This window comes from Quercus robur, chromosome 10 (assembly GCF_932294415.1).
Source record: "Quercus robur chromosome 10, dhQueRobu3.1, whole genome shotgun sequence".
NCBI classification, from domain to species: domain Eukaryota; kingdom Viridiplantae; phylum Streptophyta; class Magnoliopsida; order Fagales; family Fagaceae; genus Quercus; species Quercus robur.
Window position 1 is genome coordinate 45,104,398 of NC_065543.1, and position 17,606 is coordinate 45,122,003.

Sequence of the window (17,606 nt, forward strand, 5' to 3'; positions counted from 1 at the left end):
TTTTTAGAATCGTCTCTTTACTTTGAAACAATAAGGATAAATAGAAAAGTGAATGTTAATATATATTGACACAGGCATGCTTTATTTATGAGATATAATATTCACACCTTGCATTGTTTTATTTGGAGCCACTTTCCTTGGTCAAAGCACTCCGACAATCATAACTATGATTATTGCAATGCAGCATAACCCCCCCCCCCTTCTCTCTCTCTCTCTCTCTCTCCATTGCATTGTTTTATTTGGAGCCACTTTTTGGTCAAAGCACTCCGACAATCATAACTATGATTATTGCAATGCAGCATAACCCTCCCCCCCCCCCCCCCCCTGATCTTCTCTCTCTCTCTCTCTCTCTCTCTCTCTCTCTTCATACATTACAGAAGCACATGCAAACACTGATAGTCCTTTTGCACAAGTTCTTTACTATTTTATTTAGATCATGTATCTTACTTTACCCATTTACTTACCTAAAGGTTGGTGTTGGAATGTCAATGGAAGGTATAGAACAGAATCCTGTGGTTTATGACCTCATGTCTGAAATGGCATTTCAACACAACAAAGTTGATGTCAAGGTAATGTTAAAGTTTTATCTCAATTTAAAGAATGTTGCTTATTTTATCCATTTATAGTTTCATTTTACAATTTTCAAGTTAATTCACAAGCAGGATATGGTTAATTAGTTACCCAAGCCTCCCAAATGGGACAAATTTTGTCCTTGTGTCATTAAGTAGGTTATGGATTTCATACCATGGATTGCAAGATGTGTTCCTTGGAACTTGTACCTTCTGCCTGAATTGCCTTGAGCAGCATTTGATGTCTTTTATGTTTAAATATCACCCAGAAATTGTGGACGTTCTTTCTTGGAATACTTTGAGAATTTCATTTTCAGACTTGAACCCATGATATCACGTACATCTTTCATTGTTTCTCGATGTTCTTGAGATTTTGTAAATTCACCTCCCACTTACAGTGTATTTAAGTATTTGATTTTAAATCTTCTGTAAACTTGATTCATAAGCCCCTTTAAAACAATGTTTTTGGTTTAAAAACTTTAATCAAATCTGAATTTCTTACCTTTTGCCTTTCCATCTCAGTTTTGGTGTTTGTTTGGAGGGGATATGGATTTATAGGAAAAATTGTGATTTGGAATTAATATCTCCTGATCATCCTTATTTCAGTTATGGATTCATTTATATTCAAAAAGACGCTATGGCCAATCAGTTCCCTTAATACAAGATGCCTGGAATATATTATATCACACTGTCTACAACTGCACAGATGGTGCATATGTAAGTTCCCCTAACTTGCTTCATGTATGTTTGACTGTAAAGTAATATAGCCTTTGTGTCAATAATTCCTGCAGTTAAAGGATTCTGTTATCTTCAATTTTCACAAATATGCATCAGTTTGACCTTTTACCCAAACAGTTCATGTGTTATAGTACTTGTAATTCTTTTCATTTCCAATTTTGATTTAACAGTCTCATATTGCTTCTGCCTGGTTGTATAGAGGTTTACTAAGACTGATATAAAAAAATAAAAAAAATAAAAAAACTACCTGTATTATTGTCGCAACATTGGTTAATTATATTTGAGTTGCTATTACCTGTACAGATATGCCTAGCACATTAATGTTTGTTTGAAACTAAATCCTTATGATATGAGAACAGGACAAAAACAGGGATGTAATTGTGGCATTCCCTGATGTTGATCCTTCCTTTATTTCGGTACTGCATGAAAGGTATAATCACCAGAGAAAATCACTATCAAGAAGAGCAGCCATAGAGCAAATAACTGATTCATTTGATAAACCCCATCTATGGTATTCAACTTCTGAAGTAATACATGCATTAGAACTTTTTATCGCAAGTGGAGATGAACTATCAGAAAGTAACACTTTCAGGTTAGCATTTTTCAGTATATAATAGGTAGTAATGTCTTTCTTTTCTAGTTATTCTTGAACTACTACAAGTGGCACACACTTTTCTATGTATTTCCTATTGTATCATGTTTTTTCCATATTCGCTTACATGTGTCCTCTGTGCTTAGGTATGACCTTGTCGACCTAACTAGACAAGCTGTAGCAAAATATGCAAACCAGCTATTCTTAAAGGTTATAGAAGCCTATCAGTTGAATGATATCCATGGAGTGGCCTGTCATACCCAGAAGTTTTTGGACCTAGTGGAAGATATGGACACACTCTTAGCTTGCCATGAGGGTTTTCTTTTGGGGCCTTGGTTAGAAAGTGCACAAAAGCTTGCTCAAGATGAAGAACAGAAGAAACAGGTGTGGATCCTTTTGACTTGTTACATATTTCTTTTCGAATAACATCAAAAATCAGTTCATTTTAATTGATGTGATTCAAAATTACAGTTTGAATGGAATGCAAGAACTCAAATAACCATGTGGTTTGAAGAAGCTAGTCTGCTTCATGATTATGGTATGATAACATTTTCTGCCTTGATGTTTATATTCTCTCTACAGTTGGACTTTTAGGGATTCCCATTTGGCTCCGAACAATTGTCCCATCAGGGTCATTAGTCTTTTTCTAAGTTGATAATTGATTATAACAGTAACCTCAGCTGCACTTTCTTTGATTCATCTGACAGCTACCTCTTTGCAACCTTCATGTTTGTTCTCTACATCCTACAATTGTACATTGTAGAGAGATGAAATTTTTCGCTTGATTATAGCTATACATTAATTTAATTGTTATCTTTTCCATATTTTTTAGGAAACAAGTACTGGAGTGGGCTTTTACGAGACTACTATGGCCCTCGAGCAGCCATATATTTCAAATTCTTATTAGAAAGTTTAGAGAAGGGCCATGATTTTCAGTTGAAGGATTGGAGAAGGGAATGGATAAAGCTTACAAATGATTGGCAAAGGAGTAGGAAGGCATTCCCAGTGGAAAGCACCGGAAATGCTTTGAACATATCCCGGTGGCTTTATAACAAGTATTTGCGAAGTTCAGACACTTAAAAATTACCCAATGAAGCCACCATTACATGGATCGCTGTACTTAGTTGAAAATGAATAATCTGTAAACTGGTGCTTAGGCGCAACAATGCCTTTTGTAGTATATCTACCTGTTCTTTCCATGCTTTATTAATCCAGTAATATTGTTCTCTCCATTCCATGCTTTACTAGTCTAGTAATCTCTCTCTCTCTCTCTCTCTCACAGAGCATCATAATAGTGCAATTATCCGAACACCATTTCCCACATTGGAGATTAAAATTAAGTTCATTACTGACTTGGCAATGCTTTTTTTTTTTTTTTTTTCAATCTACAGATTTAAGGACGAGGGAATGCAGATGAGACAGAGGTAATGTTAAAGCTATGGGCTGAGTTAATAATGAGTGATGGTAGGGGAGGAAAATGGAAATTAATTTTATTGTAAGTAGCTGCCTGCAATGTCTAAGATATCAATTTAGACACGAAACCATGTCATGCTGACTAGCTCTTTCTTTTCTTTTCTTTTCTTTTCTTTTCTTTTCTTTTTACTTAAACAAAACTGACATCATATTCATTTATAATAAATATCTGTTATAATAACCACACAGACGAACCTTTCAGAAATAATGTTACTGTAATTGAAATGGTCTTAGCAGAGGTTTTGTCCAGTGTGTTTAATTTATAACTGAGTTAGAGCATCAAATTGATGGAGCTATTTTTTTTAGTTATTTGGCACTACAAAAATGTATTTTATCTATTTTAGCTTGTCACTTTACAAAATATCCAACATCAGTGAATCTATTTTAGCTTTCAATACAATAAAATAATATAAACATCACTACAAAATAATATATCTATTACAACAGCAGTATAAACACAAATAAAAAACAATATATAAGAAAAGAAAAAATATAAGAATAAAAGAACAATAGTAGTGTGAATGTACAAACAATATATAGCAGCGTGACGCTATATAAAAAAAGAAAAAAAATGAGTAAAAGAAGTGTGAAGGCACAACCAATAGTGAATGTACAAACAATATATAGCAGCATGAACGCTATATAAAAAAAGAAAAAAAATGAGTAAAAGAAGTGTGAAGGCACAACCAATAGTAATGTGAACGCAAAAGAAGAGAAATAAGAATAAAATGTTAGGTTTTGTAGAGCGTAGTTGTGTTTTAATTTGGACTATGACCTGACCCGAAATAATGTTGTTACAGTTTTTAGTGCGAGATTTTTTGAAGCAAATTGCCGAACCACATAAATACTTTCTTGTATGTGATTTTTTTTTTTTTTTTTGCGTATATTTTTTTATCTATTTTTGCATCTCACGGGTCTGGGAATTTCATACATATTCCCATCATAAAAGAAAGAATAAAAATGAATAAAATAATCAAAAGCAATGTAAACACAAATAAAAAATATTAATTTTTTACCTTTCAGCTACAATGCACAACCAAAAATAGTTGTGCACTGTAGCTGTGGAGCAAAAAATTACAGATTTGGCTCCATCATTATAGGGCATATTTTGGTATTTGATGGTATTAAAAATAGCAATACAGCTATTTAGCATCACAAAAGTGGATGCTCTAAAAAAAATGCTAATTGTATTGCACATGCCCTTGCTAAATTTGGTTTTTTAGATATTAATATATTATACAAGAACTCTCTTCCTCTTGCTGTTGCTGAGCAATTGAGGGAAAATGTTACTCTTCTTTGTTGAATAATGAAGATTGGGTATTATAAATAAATTAAAACATTTCCAAAAGTATAGAATTTTTTTTTTTTTTTTTTTTTTGAGAATCCGAAAGTATAGAATTTAATTTAAAATTTGTAGGTTGTAAATTACACCCCTAAATTTGGATGGATGTGTTTAGATTTTACTATGAAGTTTCAGAATTTAGATTTTATACCCTGACATTTTAAAATTTAAATTTTACCCTCTAAATTTATGGATGTTTAGATTTTACACCTCAAAATTCTAAAATTTTAAGATGTAAAATTCAAACACCCTTAAACTCTAAGAAATAAATCCAAACACCCCTAAAATTTAGAGTAAAATCCAAATTTTAAAACGTCAGGGTGTAAAATCCAATCATCCCAAAACTTTAGGAAGATAAAATTCAAATTCTAAAACTTCAGAATGTAAAATTCAAGCACCTCCAAACTTTAGAAGTGTAATTTGCAATTTACCCAAACTTACTTTCATATTATTTTTTAGGAAATACTAACAGATGCCCTTAAAGCATTAGTTAATAATCCATTGATAGTTTTTTCAATTTTCCATAAAAGTGATATCAAAAGTTTCCTAAAAAGAATTGTTAACCAATACTCTAAGGATACTCGTTAGAATGACCCTTTTTTTTTTTTTTTAGAGAAAATTTCAACCTATAGTGTCCGCTCTTGATGATAGTTATTTATTATCAAATCAAAACACCAATTAGTTTTCAGTGTAAGTGGGAATTAAACTCTAGATATCTTATTTAATCATTAAATTTGAAGGATTAACATATATATAATTTACCATTATTTAATGATATTAAGTTAATCAAAGAGGATTCCAACCATGCATGAACAACCTATGACCTAACCTAAGAGCGGGCGTCATTAGCTACAATTATGGACCTTGGTAGATTAGTTGACCATAATAATACAACATTGAGAATTAGTTCCATGATATACTATCTAGAAGCCCTATAGACATATACCTTTCTTTGTTTACTATTAATGTTTTTCAGTTAAAGCCGCTGTACTTTGACAACGCGTGTGAGAAAAATATGAAAGTTGAAGCTGGACTTCTGGGACAGGAGCCATGTACAGCTTCTAGGAAGATGGACCAATCTCCTATATCCAGCAAATGCAGGTGGGTCACGTGTGACGGTGTATGAGGCCGATTTGTCAAAAGAGTCTTCTGGATAGTTCCAGATCCTTGCTTACCCTATTATAATATTACCTCAGAAGCTCCCAAGAGTACACGCTTATATGGATTTTACAATACGACCCTTGTTTCCTACAATAATGAATTAATAATGACAAAAAAATGTTTAAAAAGTTAGTACTAATTTTATAGAGTTACAAAACGGTATGATAATGAATTTAAATGTGAATAATTTTTTATAATTAATGACATATTTGATGATGCACCCACAATTAGTTGGCTAATTGTTTGACGAAGAGTGTTAGAAGACTTGCAAGACAAAATCACACTATATCTATTAGAGGGCATTGAAGCAGTACCAGCCCAAGTTTTTTTAATACTTAAGTTGGGAACTCATAGAAACCGAAGTAAGTTGAAACGCAATAATTATAGAGCTTTTTACTAATACCTTAAATGGAGATAATCTAGTATTTATATAGGAGTTTGAACTAGCTGTCTTTCCATGATTTCCTCCATTTTTTCACAAATGAAGTGTGATGGAAGGCGTAGAATAATTGTGGTGAGATTCTCAAGGTTTGTACCCAAAACTGAAGAGCATGGGTTGATGGACGGGGATCTCCTTGAGAGGCACCTTCTTCATTCACCTATCATCCAAGGGGTTGGACAACTTTATTTGGATGGCACAAGCTGAAGGATATTTATAATAAATGTTAGACGAACTATACTCATCATAATCGATTTATAAAATTTATATGGTAAAATTTAAAGTTTTACAAATAATTTTTTTCTGACCTATATTATCGAATCTTAAATTGCCCGTGTTCACAAACATGCCTAAAATTTAGTCCCATATACTATAATTTTTTTTTGTTCAGAATCAACCTTGGTACTATTAAATTAAGTTGGAAAATAAGCAACAACGACAAAAAGTATAAAATTTTGGTGGACAGACTCTATACAGACTTCTCTGTTTGTTTTAGTAGAAAATTTTCTATAAAAATAGTTTTTGGTATTTTCCAGTAACAGAAAAAAAATATGGTTTATTTTTAGAAATTGTTTTCCATTAATTTTTTTTAGAAAAAAAATCGGTCTCATAGCAAGTTAAATAAGGAAAGTTAGAAGATTATTTTTCAACTCAATTAAAGTGGTTACCAAACATAAATAAATAAATGATACAGTTTTACAGAAAAATACTTTTTAGAAAATTACTCATTTTTAGAAAAAAAAAAATTTCTAAACAAACAGAGCAAGGAAAAGAAAAATCAGCTCCCCTTTTTGTTTAATATAATTATATAATCTCCCGTTTTAAGCCCAAAAAAATGTGTAAAAAGAAAGAAAAAAAGAGAAGGACTTTCTTGTCCAGAAAGAAAAAAAAAAAAAAAGAAGGCTGAGATTGTTGACTTATATATCGCCGATCCTCACATGTCAAATTCCAGAATGGTCCAATCTCTACAGCCGTATAAGTTTCCTCAAAGTTCAGCCACCCAGTCTATAAAAGGTTTACATTGACAAAATACAGTTCCATTAATCTTCCAATACCAATTCCCAAGACTCTCACGCCTCTCCCTCCTCTTATCATAAATCATACATCTTTTCCTTGTGAAAAAGGAATTCCAATTTCTGCAAACAATGGAAGGAAACAACACTTACGGTGCATCATGGGCTGATCAGTGGGACTACAGCAACCCAGACCCTATTCCTAACGCTGCAGACACAAAGAAAAATGGAGGTACTTCTGCAAAATACAAGCAAAAGGTTGGTGAAGGGCTTGGAAAGACCAAAGCTGTGGCTTCAACTGGCATGAAGAAGGTGAAGGAAGGGACTACCTTGGGCTTTCACTGGATCAAGGACAAGTATCAGAAGACTACCCAGAAGAATAAACAGTCCTCTAATTATTAGTCCTATAGTTTAGATTGGAGATTGGAGATGTCTCTTCTTTTCTTTCTTCCTTTCCTCAGTTTCAGTTTCATGTTGTTCATGACTCTTTTCTGGATTCGTTTATTCATGTGTACTATATACATACACTTTTGAGATTTTCATACGTGGTTAATTTGATTGTTATGGATATTTTTCATCTTTATTTGATTATGAATCTGGTAACTTTTTCTTTCTTCTTTTTTTTTTTTTCCCTCTTTTTTTTTGGGTTTTTAATGATCTTGATTTGATCAATCTTTGCTTTTTTTTTTCAGTGGATGAAAACAGATTTTTCTATTAGGAAGAAAGTTATATGTAGATACGCATGTAGTGACGTTTGACGGTTTATTTTTATGTGTATAGCAAAAAAAATAAAATAAAAGGGAAGACGCATTCAAGTAAAATTGGTCAAATTTTAGGTTTGATAGGAAAATTGTTTATTTATTTTTATTATCAGGTTGAACGCCAGAGGATCTGCGTATGCAAAATGTAATTGTTTAGTTTTGATAAGAAAGCTGCTTGTTTCTTATCAGGTCTGAACCCCAGACCCAGAGGATTGTAATTTCCAACTCTCGCCACCCACACCCACCGGAACTTTAATATATACAAATAAAATAAAATCAACTTTAACAAGTGGCACGTGCAAGGTACAGTTTTAATTATATGCAAACTTCTGAAAATTATAACAGTTGAATATTGCCTCAAATTCATAATTAGTTTTGGTTTAGGTTTTCTTGGTATAGAAGATAAGGTTTTTCCATGGTGTTAAAAGACAATGATTTTCCATATCATAGAAAGAATAGTATTCCATATTGAAAAAGTAACGAGTATTCTTTATCTAACAAAGAATATGGTTGAAGCATTGCTGTGAAGGGTTTAATGGCTTTTGCGGAACTCCCAAGTGGGAAGAGGTGAAAGGCTCTTAGAAGAATATGAGTGGGTTTCTTTGAAGAGCAGTTTGGTGGCTTTTGCCCAAGATTCCTCCCACGTTGGGAGAGGTGAAAAAAATCCTAGAAGAACATGGTAGGTTTTTTTAAAGAGTAGTTAGTAGATTATTTGGAGTTAAAAGATTACCCATGATTATGCGTTAAGAGTTGTTTGTTTTGTGAGTATAAGAATTATTGGGTGTATTTTATGTTAGTGAGGTTTGTGAGAGTTGTTTGTGTGAGTTGTGAGTGTTATTTAATGTTGTTGTAATCCATATTGTTGATAGTGGATATTTTTGTTGACGTTGATTGTGGAAGTAGGCATGGAGTTGGCCAAACTATGTTAAATATTTGTTGGTTCTTGTGAATGTTTTATTTTTATTGTTCGTCTGAATACACTTCCGCTAGCCTTAAATCACAATAATTGATGTTAGAGTTTCAGTTGCTGCACAGTAATAAATATTATCTTCCAATAATAAGCAATTGAATTTTGCTAATATTTTGTCACAATATTTGGATTTTCACAATAAATTATATCATATGCAATTGAAGCTCTTTATCAAATACCTGCACAATATTTGAATTTTCACAATAAAATATATCAAATGCAATTAAAACTCTTCATCAAATACCTACAACCATCTAATATAAAGATTTTTATCTACACTTATTTATTATCTTATATTTTATGCATCTAGCTATGGTATTTAGCCTATGTAGTTTTTAATAAACACCCTTTTAAGCAATAAAATAAATTTAAAAGAAGAAAAGAAAACAAGAATAAGATAACAAAAGGCATATGTGTCATCAAATTATACAATATTATAAGTTTAGAAGATTAAAACCTACCAAATCAGTGTTCTCTAAGTACTAAATAGAACACCTTATCATTCCAAATTTCCAAGCATGACTACGACGTAAAACTCAAAAAAGATAAAGGAAAGTTTTGGGATATTAAAATTTAGTGGGAGTAGATTAGATATTACACAATAGGGGGTGTTCACTTGTTTCCAAAATATAAAAGGAGAAATTGCTCAGTTTTAAAGTTTAGGAGAAAAATTGAGAACTAACTCAAACATAAATGGAAAAAGTGGTTTTTTTTTTTTTTTTTAATAGCAGTAAAACTATGTCAGTGCATAAAAAAAAACAAAAACAAAAGACCAACGTAAGAAAACTGTGTGGTTTTTTTTTCTCTCAAAAAAAAAAAAAAAAAAAAAAAAAAAAAAAAAAAAAAACTGTGTGCGAAACAAGCTCACCAAAATTGAATAAATAAAAAATGTTTAGGGATGTAATAAAACATCACAATATTTTTACAATAACTTTTTTTTTTAATTGTGCTCAATCTCAGTTTGATAGTTTATTATTTTATTTTGAACTATAAGAAACTTGCACTTTAGTAGTTGTGAAAATATTGTGACAACAATAAAATGTCACAATATTTTCACAATAAATTTATGTTCAGTTGTGGTGGGTCCTGGTCTAATAATTTTTTATTTTATTTTATTTTATTTTGACCTATAAAGAATTTATACTTCAGCAATTATGAAAATATTGTGACAAAAACAAAATGTCACATTTTCACAATACTTTTATTTTAAATTGTGGTGTGCTTGGGAATGATATTTTATTATTTTATTTTATTTTGATCTATAAGCTACTAATACCTCAACAATTGTGAAAATACGGTGACAACAACGAAACCACCATTTATTCTCTTCCTTCAACCTCGAGAAATGCAAAAAGATAATAAAAACTAAATGCACAACAATAGTGCTTGTGTATATTTGCACAAGTACTATAGTTAAAATGCATTTTACATAATAGATAGGTTGATGTGGGTGAGTTTTGGGGTTGGTTGGGCGAATTTTGGCTCTTATGTCATTTTACATAAATTGATGTGAATGCTCTAAGAAATTTATGCCTCATCAATTGTAAAAATCTTATGACAATAACAAAATGTGACATTTCCACAATAACTTAATTTTAAGTTGTGGTACACTCTTATATGATATTTTATTATTTTATTTTGATCTATATACAAAACTGACACTTTAACAATTGTAAAATATTGTGACAACATCAAAATGTCGTAACATTTCACAAGAATTGTGGTTGGTCTTGGTCTAATAGTTTATTATTTTAGTACACTTTATTTTAACTTATAAGTAACTGACACCTTAACAATTATGAAAATATCATGCGAATTTGTTGTTTCGGTATAACAACTCCTAGACCAAATCATACTTTAAAAAATAAAAACTGAAATCTCAAAGCAAACTAGTATCAGAATGGCGGCTAGCACGCATGAAACAGTGAGCTTTTGCTCACCAAATTGACCAAACCAAGCACAGTAGACATCTCTGTTTTGGTCTCTCACTAAAACGCCTGCATGAAACAATGACTTTTGCTTTTTCACAACAAAACGCACCGTTTTGGCTCACTTTTAAAAGGGAAAAATTTGACTAAACCAATGTACTGTAGAAAGAGCCTTTCAAACATTTTATATAGTTAGTAGAAGTAGGAATGTTAAAAAAAATACTTCATCAAAATTAAATAATAAAATAGTCAATAAAAAATTACCGGTTGCCTAACGTGTAAAACCAAAGTTTTTTTTTTTTTTTTTTTGTAAATAATAAAATAATTTAAAATGAATAATAACTATTCTTTTTTTTTTTAATAAAAATTTTAGTAATAAAAATCTAATCAAAATAGTATTTTAACACTTTTGAAACTTGGAATATAAACTTTCACTTATGATAAAATTAGCTCAATAAAATAGCAATGATGATTTTTCTTATTATTCATCAATAAAATAGCAATGATGATTTTATTATGGACAAAATTTAGCTACAAAATTGATTGTAGTCTAAAGTTGCAACCTTACTCAATAAAATTAACATTATTACATATTTTGAAAATCTAGCCGTTGAATTGCATGTTCTTTACACTCTTAATACACATGTTAAATTTTGTTTCAATTGAATATTATTTACTATATGATTTATAAGCTCATATTTTATGCATAATTTTAAACCATAAAAACTTGCAATTTAAACAATTTATTGATGACATAGTTATTGATCTTTAATTTTCTAAAAAATTTGCAAGAATGGAGAATATATGAAGAAGATGTGATCCAATGGTGGATTTGTCAAGATTCACATTCAATAAAAATATATTTAATAAAATTGTAGTCTTAGACTATAACCAATTTTTTAGCTAAACTTTGTCCTTTAATTATATAGTATATAATTTCATTTTATAAATTGAATTCACTTGGCGAGGTTGTTAAATATTTTGGGACATGGCTTAAAGCCACCATCTCTACTAATGCTCAATTTTAGCATATTGTGTGCTTCTCCAAAAAAAAGAATAAACTATAAAGGCAAGGTAAGACATATTTTGCACATCTTTAGGGAACACACTTGAGTATTTATATTTTCTAGAGCTTACATAGGGAAATTTTGAGATTTCACACTCCTTTGAAATCGAGGTCAGATATGTCATCCAATTTCTCTCAGGATGCCTGAGATGAAGTAGGTGAACTATGACACATTGACAATGACACCTTCCTCTTCGGTTTTCCAAACTGTAAAACTAATCACATATTAAGTCCGTGAGCCCATCATGGTTTGGGCCATTGGTACTGGGGGCCTAAATTATATTGTGGCTTGATACTAACTATATTTTTTACTATTCACATATAAGACTGTTAAAATTTGGATCAGTAAAGAAGGCGTCGTAGTTTGGATTATAGAATTGGATCAAAGATGGTATTATTCTTCTACTAAAAAAATCTATGATGAAAAATTGCTGATAATGTACGTTAAAAAACTTGTAATATATAAAAAAATGTTACTTCCATGCTTTACCATTCACATCTATAGTACCAATCACCTATTTTATAAGTCTATAGTCTATACTATGCACAATACAGCGCAAATACTTAAAAAAGAAGAAGGTTAGGTTAACAGGCACCATAACAACTTTTATTCGGTAGTTTTTTGTCTTTTTGCAAATTTATATTATTTTTTTTTAGCTTTATAACCTGTAAAGCTAGTTTCTCAAAGATAAAAAATATATTAAAATAAACTGCAAGAATACTTTTACATTTTTTTATTTTTTTAAGCGAAAAAACTTTAACAAACACACATTTCCCAATAAATATTAAATCAAATCTCTACATGGGGCTGATGGTCCCCTCAAGAGTTTGGACTCTTTGAGTCTAGACTGATTTTGAAGATCAGATCCGGATCGTACGTTATCTTATCAATTGACATGCTCTAGCCATTACTTCATAATGAAGATATGGACTATATGGTGATGTTGGCACTTAGTATAGGAACTTACCAAAAATAGAAAGGTGCTTAATTTTTTTTTTTTTTTTTTTTTTGAGAAGTAAAAGAAAAACATGAACAAACACTTAAAACACATTTGTGCTAGGTAGAGTGTGGAAAAAGATGTTTAATTATATTGATTAGTGGAGGTAATGCTGACTAATCCCCCACTTGTTTATATCATAAAAATATAAACATATCCTGATTTATGATACTACTTTTGTGTTAAATAATCTCTGAGTTTGGAATCTTGATCTTGAACCAAGATCAATGAAACAAAAAGTCAAGCCACAAAATAAAAAAAAAAAAAAAAAAAAAAAGTCATGTATGTATAATAAAGTTGTTGGCCTTAAGAAAAAAAAAATGAGTTATTAATTGATGGGTCATTCTTTATTCTTTGCCCACGTGTTGTGTTAAGTTGAACAACCCTCTTTTGGTGTTATTTCTTAATTCTTATAACCCACGTATTTCTTACATTTCATGAGCATAATGAAGAAACTCCTTTTTTTTTCTTTTTTTTTTTAATTTTAGAAAAAGCATAATGAAGAAACTTGATCTTTCATTGCCTAATTATTTTTATTATTATTGTCTATTAGAATTAATAATCCACTTGCAAGTTGATCCAAAAAAAATTAATAATAATCCACTTGTAAGTTTTCATGATCATAAAAATATAATATTAAATATCAATCAAGTTATAGAGTGAAATTTACAAAGTCTATTACAAATGGGAGATAATTGCACGTTTTCATGCCTTTAAGGAGTAAAGTCTTGTACAAATACAAATTTTATGTACTATTTTTACATTTCATGAGCATTATGAAGAAACTCCTTTTTTTTTTTCTTTTTTTTTTTAATTTTAGAAAAAGCATAATGAAGAAACTTGATCTTTCATTGCCTAATTATTTTTATTATTATTGTCTATTAGAATTAATAATCCACTTGCAAGTTGATCCAAAAAAAAATTAATAATAATCCACTTGTAAGTTTTCATGATCATAAAAATATAATATTAAATATCAATCAAGTTATAGAGTGAAATTTACAAAGTCTATTACAAATGGGAGATAATTGCACGTTTTCATGCCTTTAAGGAGTAAAGTCTTGTACAAATACAAATTTTATGTACTATTTTTTGTGTTCCACCAATCACAACTTGTCATGTATTTATTTTACTTTTCTTATAGAACAATTAAAGTTTAAAATGAAAATAAATAAATAAACAAAATATATGACAAACTGTGATTAGTGGAATATAAAATGGAACACAAAAATAGCATAGAAAATTTGTATTCATAAGTATTGGTGTTACCAACTTACCATAAGATAGGTGAAAACCTTTGGTGGATTATGCTAAAATTTCAAATTTTATTAAAACATGAAAATTGAATGTAGTAAGACGTACCCTTAGCCTATATATTCCAACATTAGCAAGAAGAGTATAAACTAATGTTGGAATATATGCCCAAATAATAATTTATTCTTATGATTTTGTAAACAAGAATATTGACAAACAATATATGCACATACATACATATATACATACATATATATATATATATATATTTATTTATTTATTTATATGCAGGTGTAATAGGTCCAGTAGTATACATCTATCTATATGTTGGGCCGGAGGCCCAGTTCGAGGATAGCCAGTAATCCGAGGACGGGTAAACGCTGTCATGGGAGTCTACGTTAGTGAATGAAGAGGTGGGGTTTGGTCATAAGAGTCCAAGAAGGTGGTTCGAGGAGTAATGCCTCATCAGTTTAGTAAAGCAGAGGTCCGAAGGTGTGGTTGGACATCTAGGGCAACATTCTGGGAGAGTCTTAAGGATACATATCATGAAAGCACAGAACAGAGGGAAGCCATGAAATATCTAAGAGAAAACTGCTACTATCACATTGAATACTCTGTAGCTAACTCTCTGACCGCATTAATGAGGAAGTAATATCTGAACAGTAATTTTCAACCTTACAGCTACTCCCAAAGATTTCAGGAATGTACTGATGGGACAAGGATCAACACCAGTGATCTAATCTATACGTGGATAGTGAAGATGAAAGAAAGAAGATAGTATAAAATAGAAAGAAGACCTTGAGGGAAAAATATCTGAAATTAAGAGAAAAACACTGTAGGAACAAGAACTAGACTTGTAACCAAATTCAAAAGAGATATATACAAGAACTAAACTCCTTGTATTATGCTGAGGACGATTTTCTTTAGATAAAACCAGTCTATCTTTACTTTCTTGTCATCTGGATCCATTATAATTGTTACCCAACTCATTAGGGCCTAGTTTTCTAACCCACTCTCTACAAATTCATTGTATTAGGCTCTTTAAGCCTAGATACTTTTACCTTTTGGGCTTAGAAACCAAATTGTAGCCTTACAATATATATAGTGAAATAATTTTACAATGTGCACTAATAAGTAATAAGTCTTTGATATTTTTAAATTCACATTTATAATATTTCTATTAATTATTTATCTTTCTAGAGTCCAGTCACTCGAATTAACCGGAAATCTTATTCATCTATTTCCAAATTAGTGTATTGAACATTATTTTGTTATTTTCTCTACCAAAAAAAAATATTATGTTTTGATAATTTAAATAAATATAAAAAATAATAATTAATATTTGTTTAAATATTAATGAAGTGACAAAATTTAATCTACTCATTTATATATTGATAGAAATTTTAAATGTTTATTGTCTTTTTAATAAATACATAGGATTTTTTTTTTCTTTTGTTCTTTTGAGTTTTACTAAATACTATAGGAGTTGAAACTTATGACATCTATGATGATTGTTATTTATAGTTCAAGATGTAGATAAGAGATTTAGTAAAAGAAACTATAATTGACAACTTGACATTTGGTAAAAGAAAATCTATAATTGACAACTTGACATTTAGTAAAAGAAAATCTATAATTAACAACTTGACATATCCTAAACAAAGATAGGCTTGAAAAATAATCTCTCTCTCTCTCTCTCTCTCTCTCTCTCTCTCTCTATATATATATATATATATATTAATAGGTAAAGTTTAGAGAAAATTCAATTAGATTCTAAAATTGAATTCTAATTTTGCACCATGTGTCCTATATTATTTATTTTTAGAGATAGTTTTATTTCTTAATTTTGAATTCAAATGTAGGACCACATCATAAATATCCATCCAAGTGAGTTATTACGAACAAAAATCAATGAGTCTAGAATTAATTAACATAAAAAAGTTTTTTAAAAATGGACAATTTACATTTTCTACCTAATAATATTTTTACAAGACTTTTTAAAGAGTTAATAAAATATAAGAATGACTATCAATAATATTAAATTATATATGTAAGAATTATATTATACATTTTAATGTATATCTTTAATTGTATCCATGCTTATGCATGGAGTTACAAGCTAGTAATAATAATAACCAGTGCACCTACAACACAATCAAATTACGGGAAAATCACATTTTTCATCCTAAACTATATCATATTTTACACTTTCCCCCTATGAACTATCGAAATGCATGATTGACCTCATTAATTATAACTTTGTAACACAACCTCCTGTCATCTATTTTGGGGTAAAGTCTAACGAAATTTAGTATTAAACGATAAAAAGTAACTTAGTTTTTTAATGCTACATTCCATTAGACTTAACTAAGAAAGTGATGGGAGGAGGTAAAGTGTTAAATAGTTTTTAGTTTAAAGGGTCGATTGTGCATTCTTGTAGTTCAAGAAATTAAGTATAAAATGCGGTATGAAATTTTATTCAAAAAAAAAATGTGGTATGAAAAATGCTATGTTCACAATATTTTTATAATACTTTCACAATAAATCTTAAATGGTAAGTTGTTCCTAGCGGTTATTGACGGGTAAAAAAGTAATTTAAGTAATAGGTTCAAATTAAAACTAATAACAACTTACTACTTATAATTTATTATAAAAATATTTCTAAATTTTTTTTTTCTTAATTGTAAGTCATATGCCTTTCCATTTTTGTATAAACTATATATTATTACATTTATTGCAATGTTTATCCTAAGTTTTGATAAACAATCAAAATTCAAAAGTTGCCTCATTCTCCCTTAAAAGTTACCATGGCTTTTGAGTAGAGTTGTGATGTGCCTTTGTGTTAGAACCCATTTCCCTCTCTCTTGTGTGTGTTTGTTTCTCCAAAAAAAAAACCGAAAACACCATTTTAATTCTTACATTTTTGTGTCACAGTCAATTTGGTCCCTATATTTTGGTAGCAATCAATTTGGTCCCTGTTATTTTCAACTTGCATTTAATTTGGTCCCTACCGTTAACTCACTAACGGAAAATACTTACGTGGTAGACGGTTTACACAGTTGACATGCTTAATACTAAAATGGCATAAATGAACTTTTAGTCCCTAGGTTTTTCACGTTTTTCTATTTTGGTCCCTAAGTTTTTTTTTTACCACTTTTAGTCCCAAAAACAATTAACGCCCCTCATTTTAGTCCTTACCGTCAGCCAACTAACGGGAGATGCTGATGTGGCTGACGGAGAGAACCGTAAATCATTTTAAAATATTAAAAAGTACAGTCCGTTTTTAGCACGTGGACTTCCCG

At 30.1% G+C, this 17,606-nt stretch overlaps 2 protein-coding genes across 3 annotated transcripts in view; both read left to right on the plus strand.

Annotated features, from left to right (window-relative positions):
- The window catches only part of LOC126701629 (alpha-N-acetylglucosaminidase-like), a 66,041-nt gene that overhangs the window by 7,976 nt on the left and 40,459 nt on the right, over nucleotides 1-17,606 (plus strand). Inside the window, exons 14-19 of one of the 2 annotated variants that reach the window (XM_050399909.1) lie at nucleotides 471-569; nucleotides 1,176-1,286; nucleotides 1,667-1,899; nucleotides 2,046-2,283; nucleotides 2,371-2,437; nucleotides 2,732-3,131. In XM_050399909.1, the coding sequence (XP_050255866.1) occupies nucleotides 471-569; nucleotides 1,176-1,286; nucleotides 1,667-1,899; nucleotides 2,046-2,283; nucleotides 2,371-2,437; nucleotides 2,732-2,979 (996 nt within the window). In that variant the 3' untranslated portion in view covers nucleotides 2,980-3,131. Of the gene's footprint in view, nucleotides 1-470; nucleotides 570-1,175; nucleotides 1,287-1,666; nucleotides 1,900-2,045; nucleotides 2,284-2,370; nucleotides 2,438-2,731; nucleotides 3,132-17,606 lie in introns of those variants that run through there. The other variant, XM_050399910.1, reaches the window with a different exon arrangement.
- On the plus strand, nucleotides 7,274-7,910 carry LOC126701634 (uncharacterized). Its single transcript, XM_050399917.1, has one exon. It carries the CDS (start codon nucleotides 7,460-7,462, stop codon nucleotides 7,727-7,729), a length of 270 nt encoding a protein of 89 aa, XP_050255874.1. The 5' UTR covers nucleotides 7,274-7,459; the 3' UTR covers nucleotides 7,730-7,910.

Coding starts and splice junctions, on each gene's coding strand:
- LOC126701634 (XM_050399917.1), top strand. CDS start 7,460: ATGGAAGGAAACAACACTTACGGTGCATCATGGGCTGATCAGTGGGAC.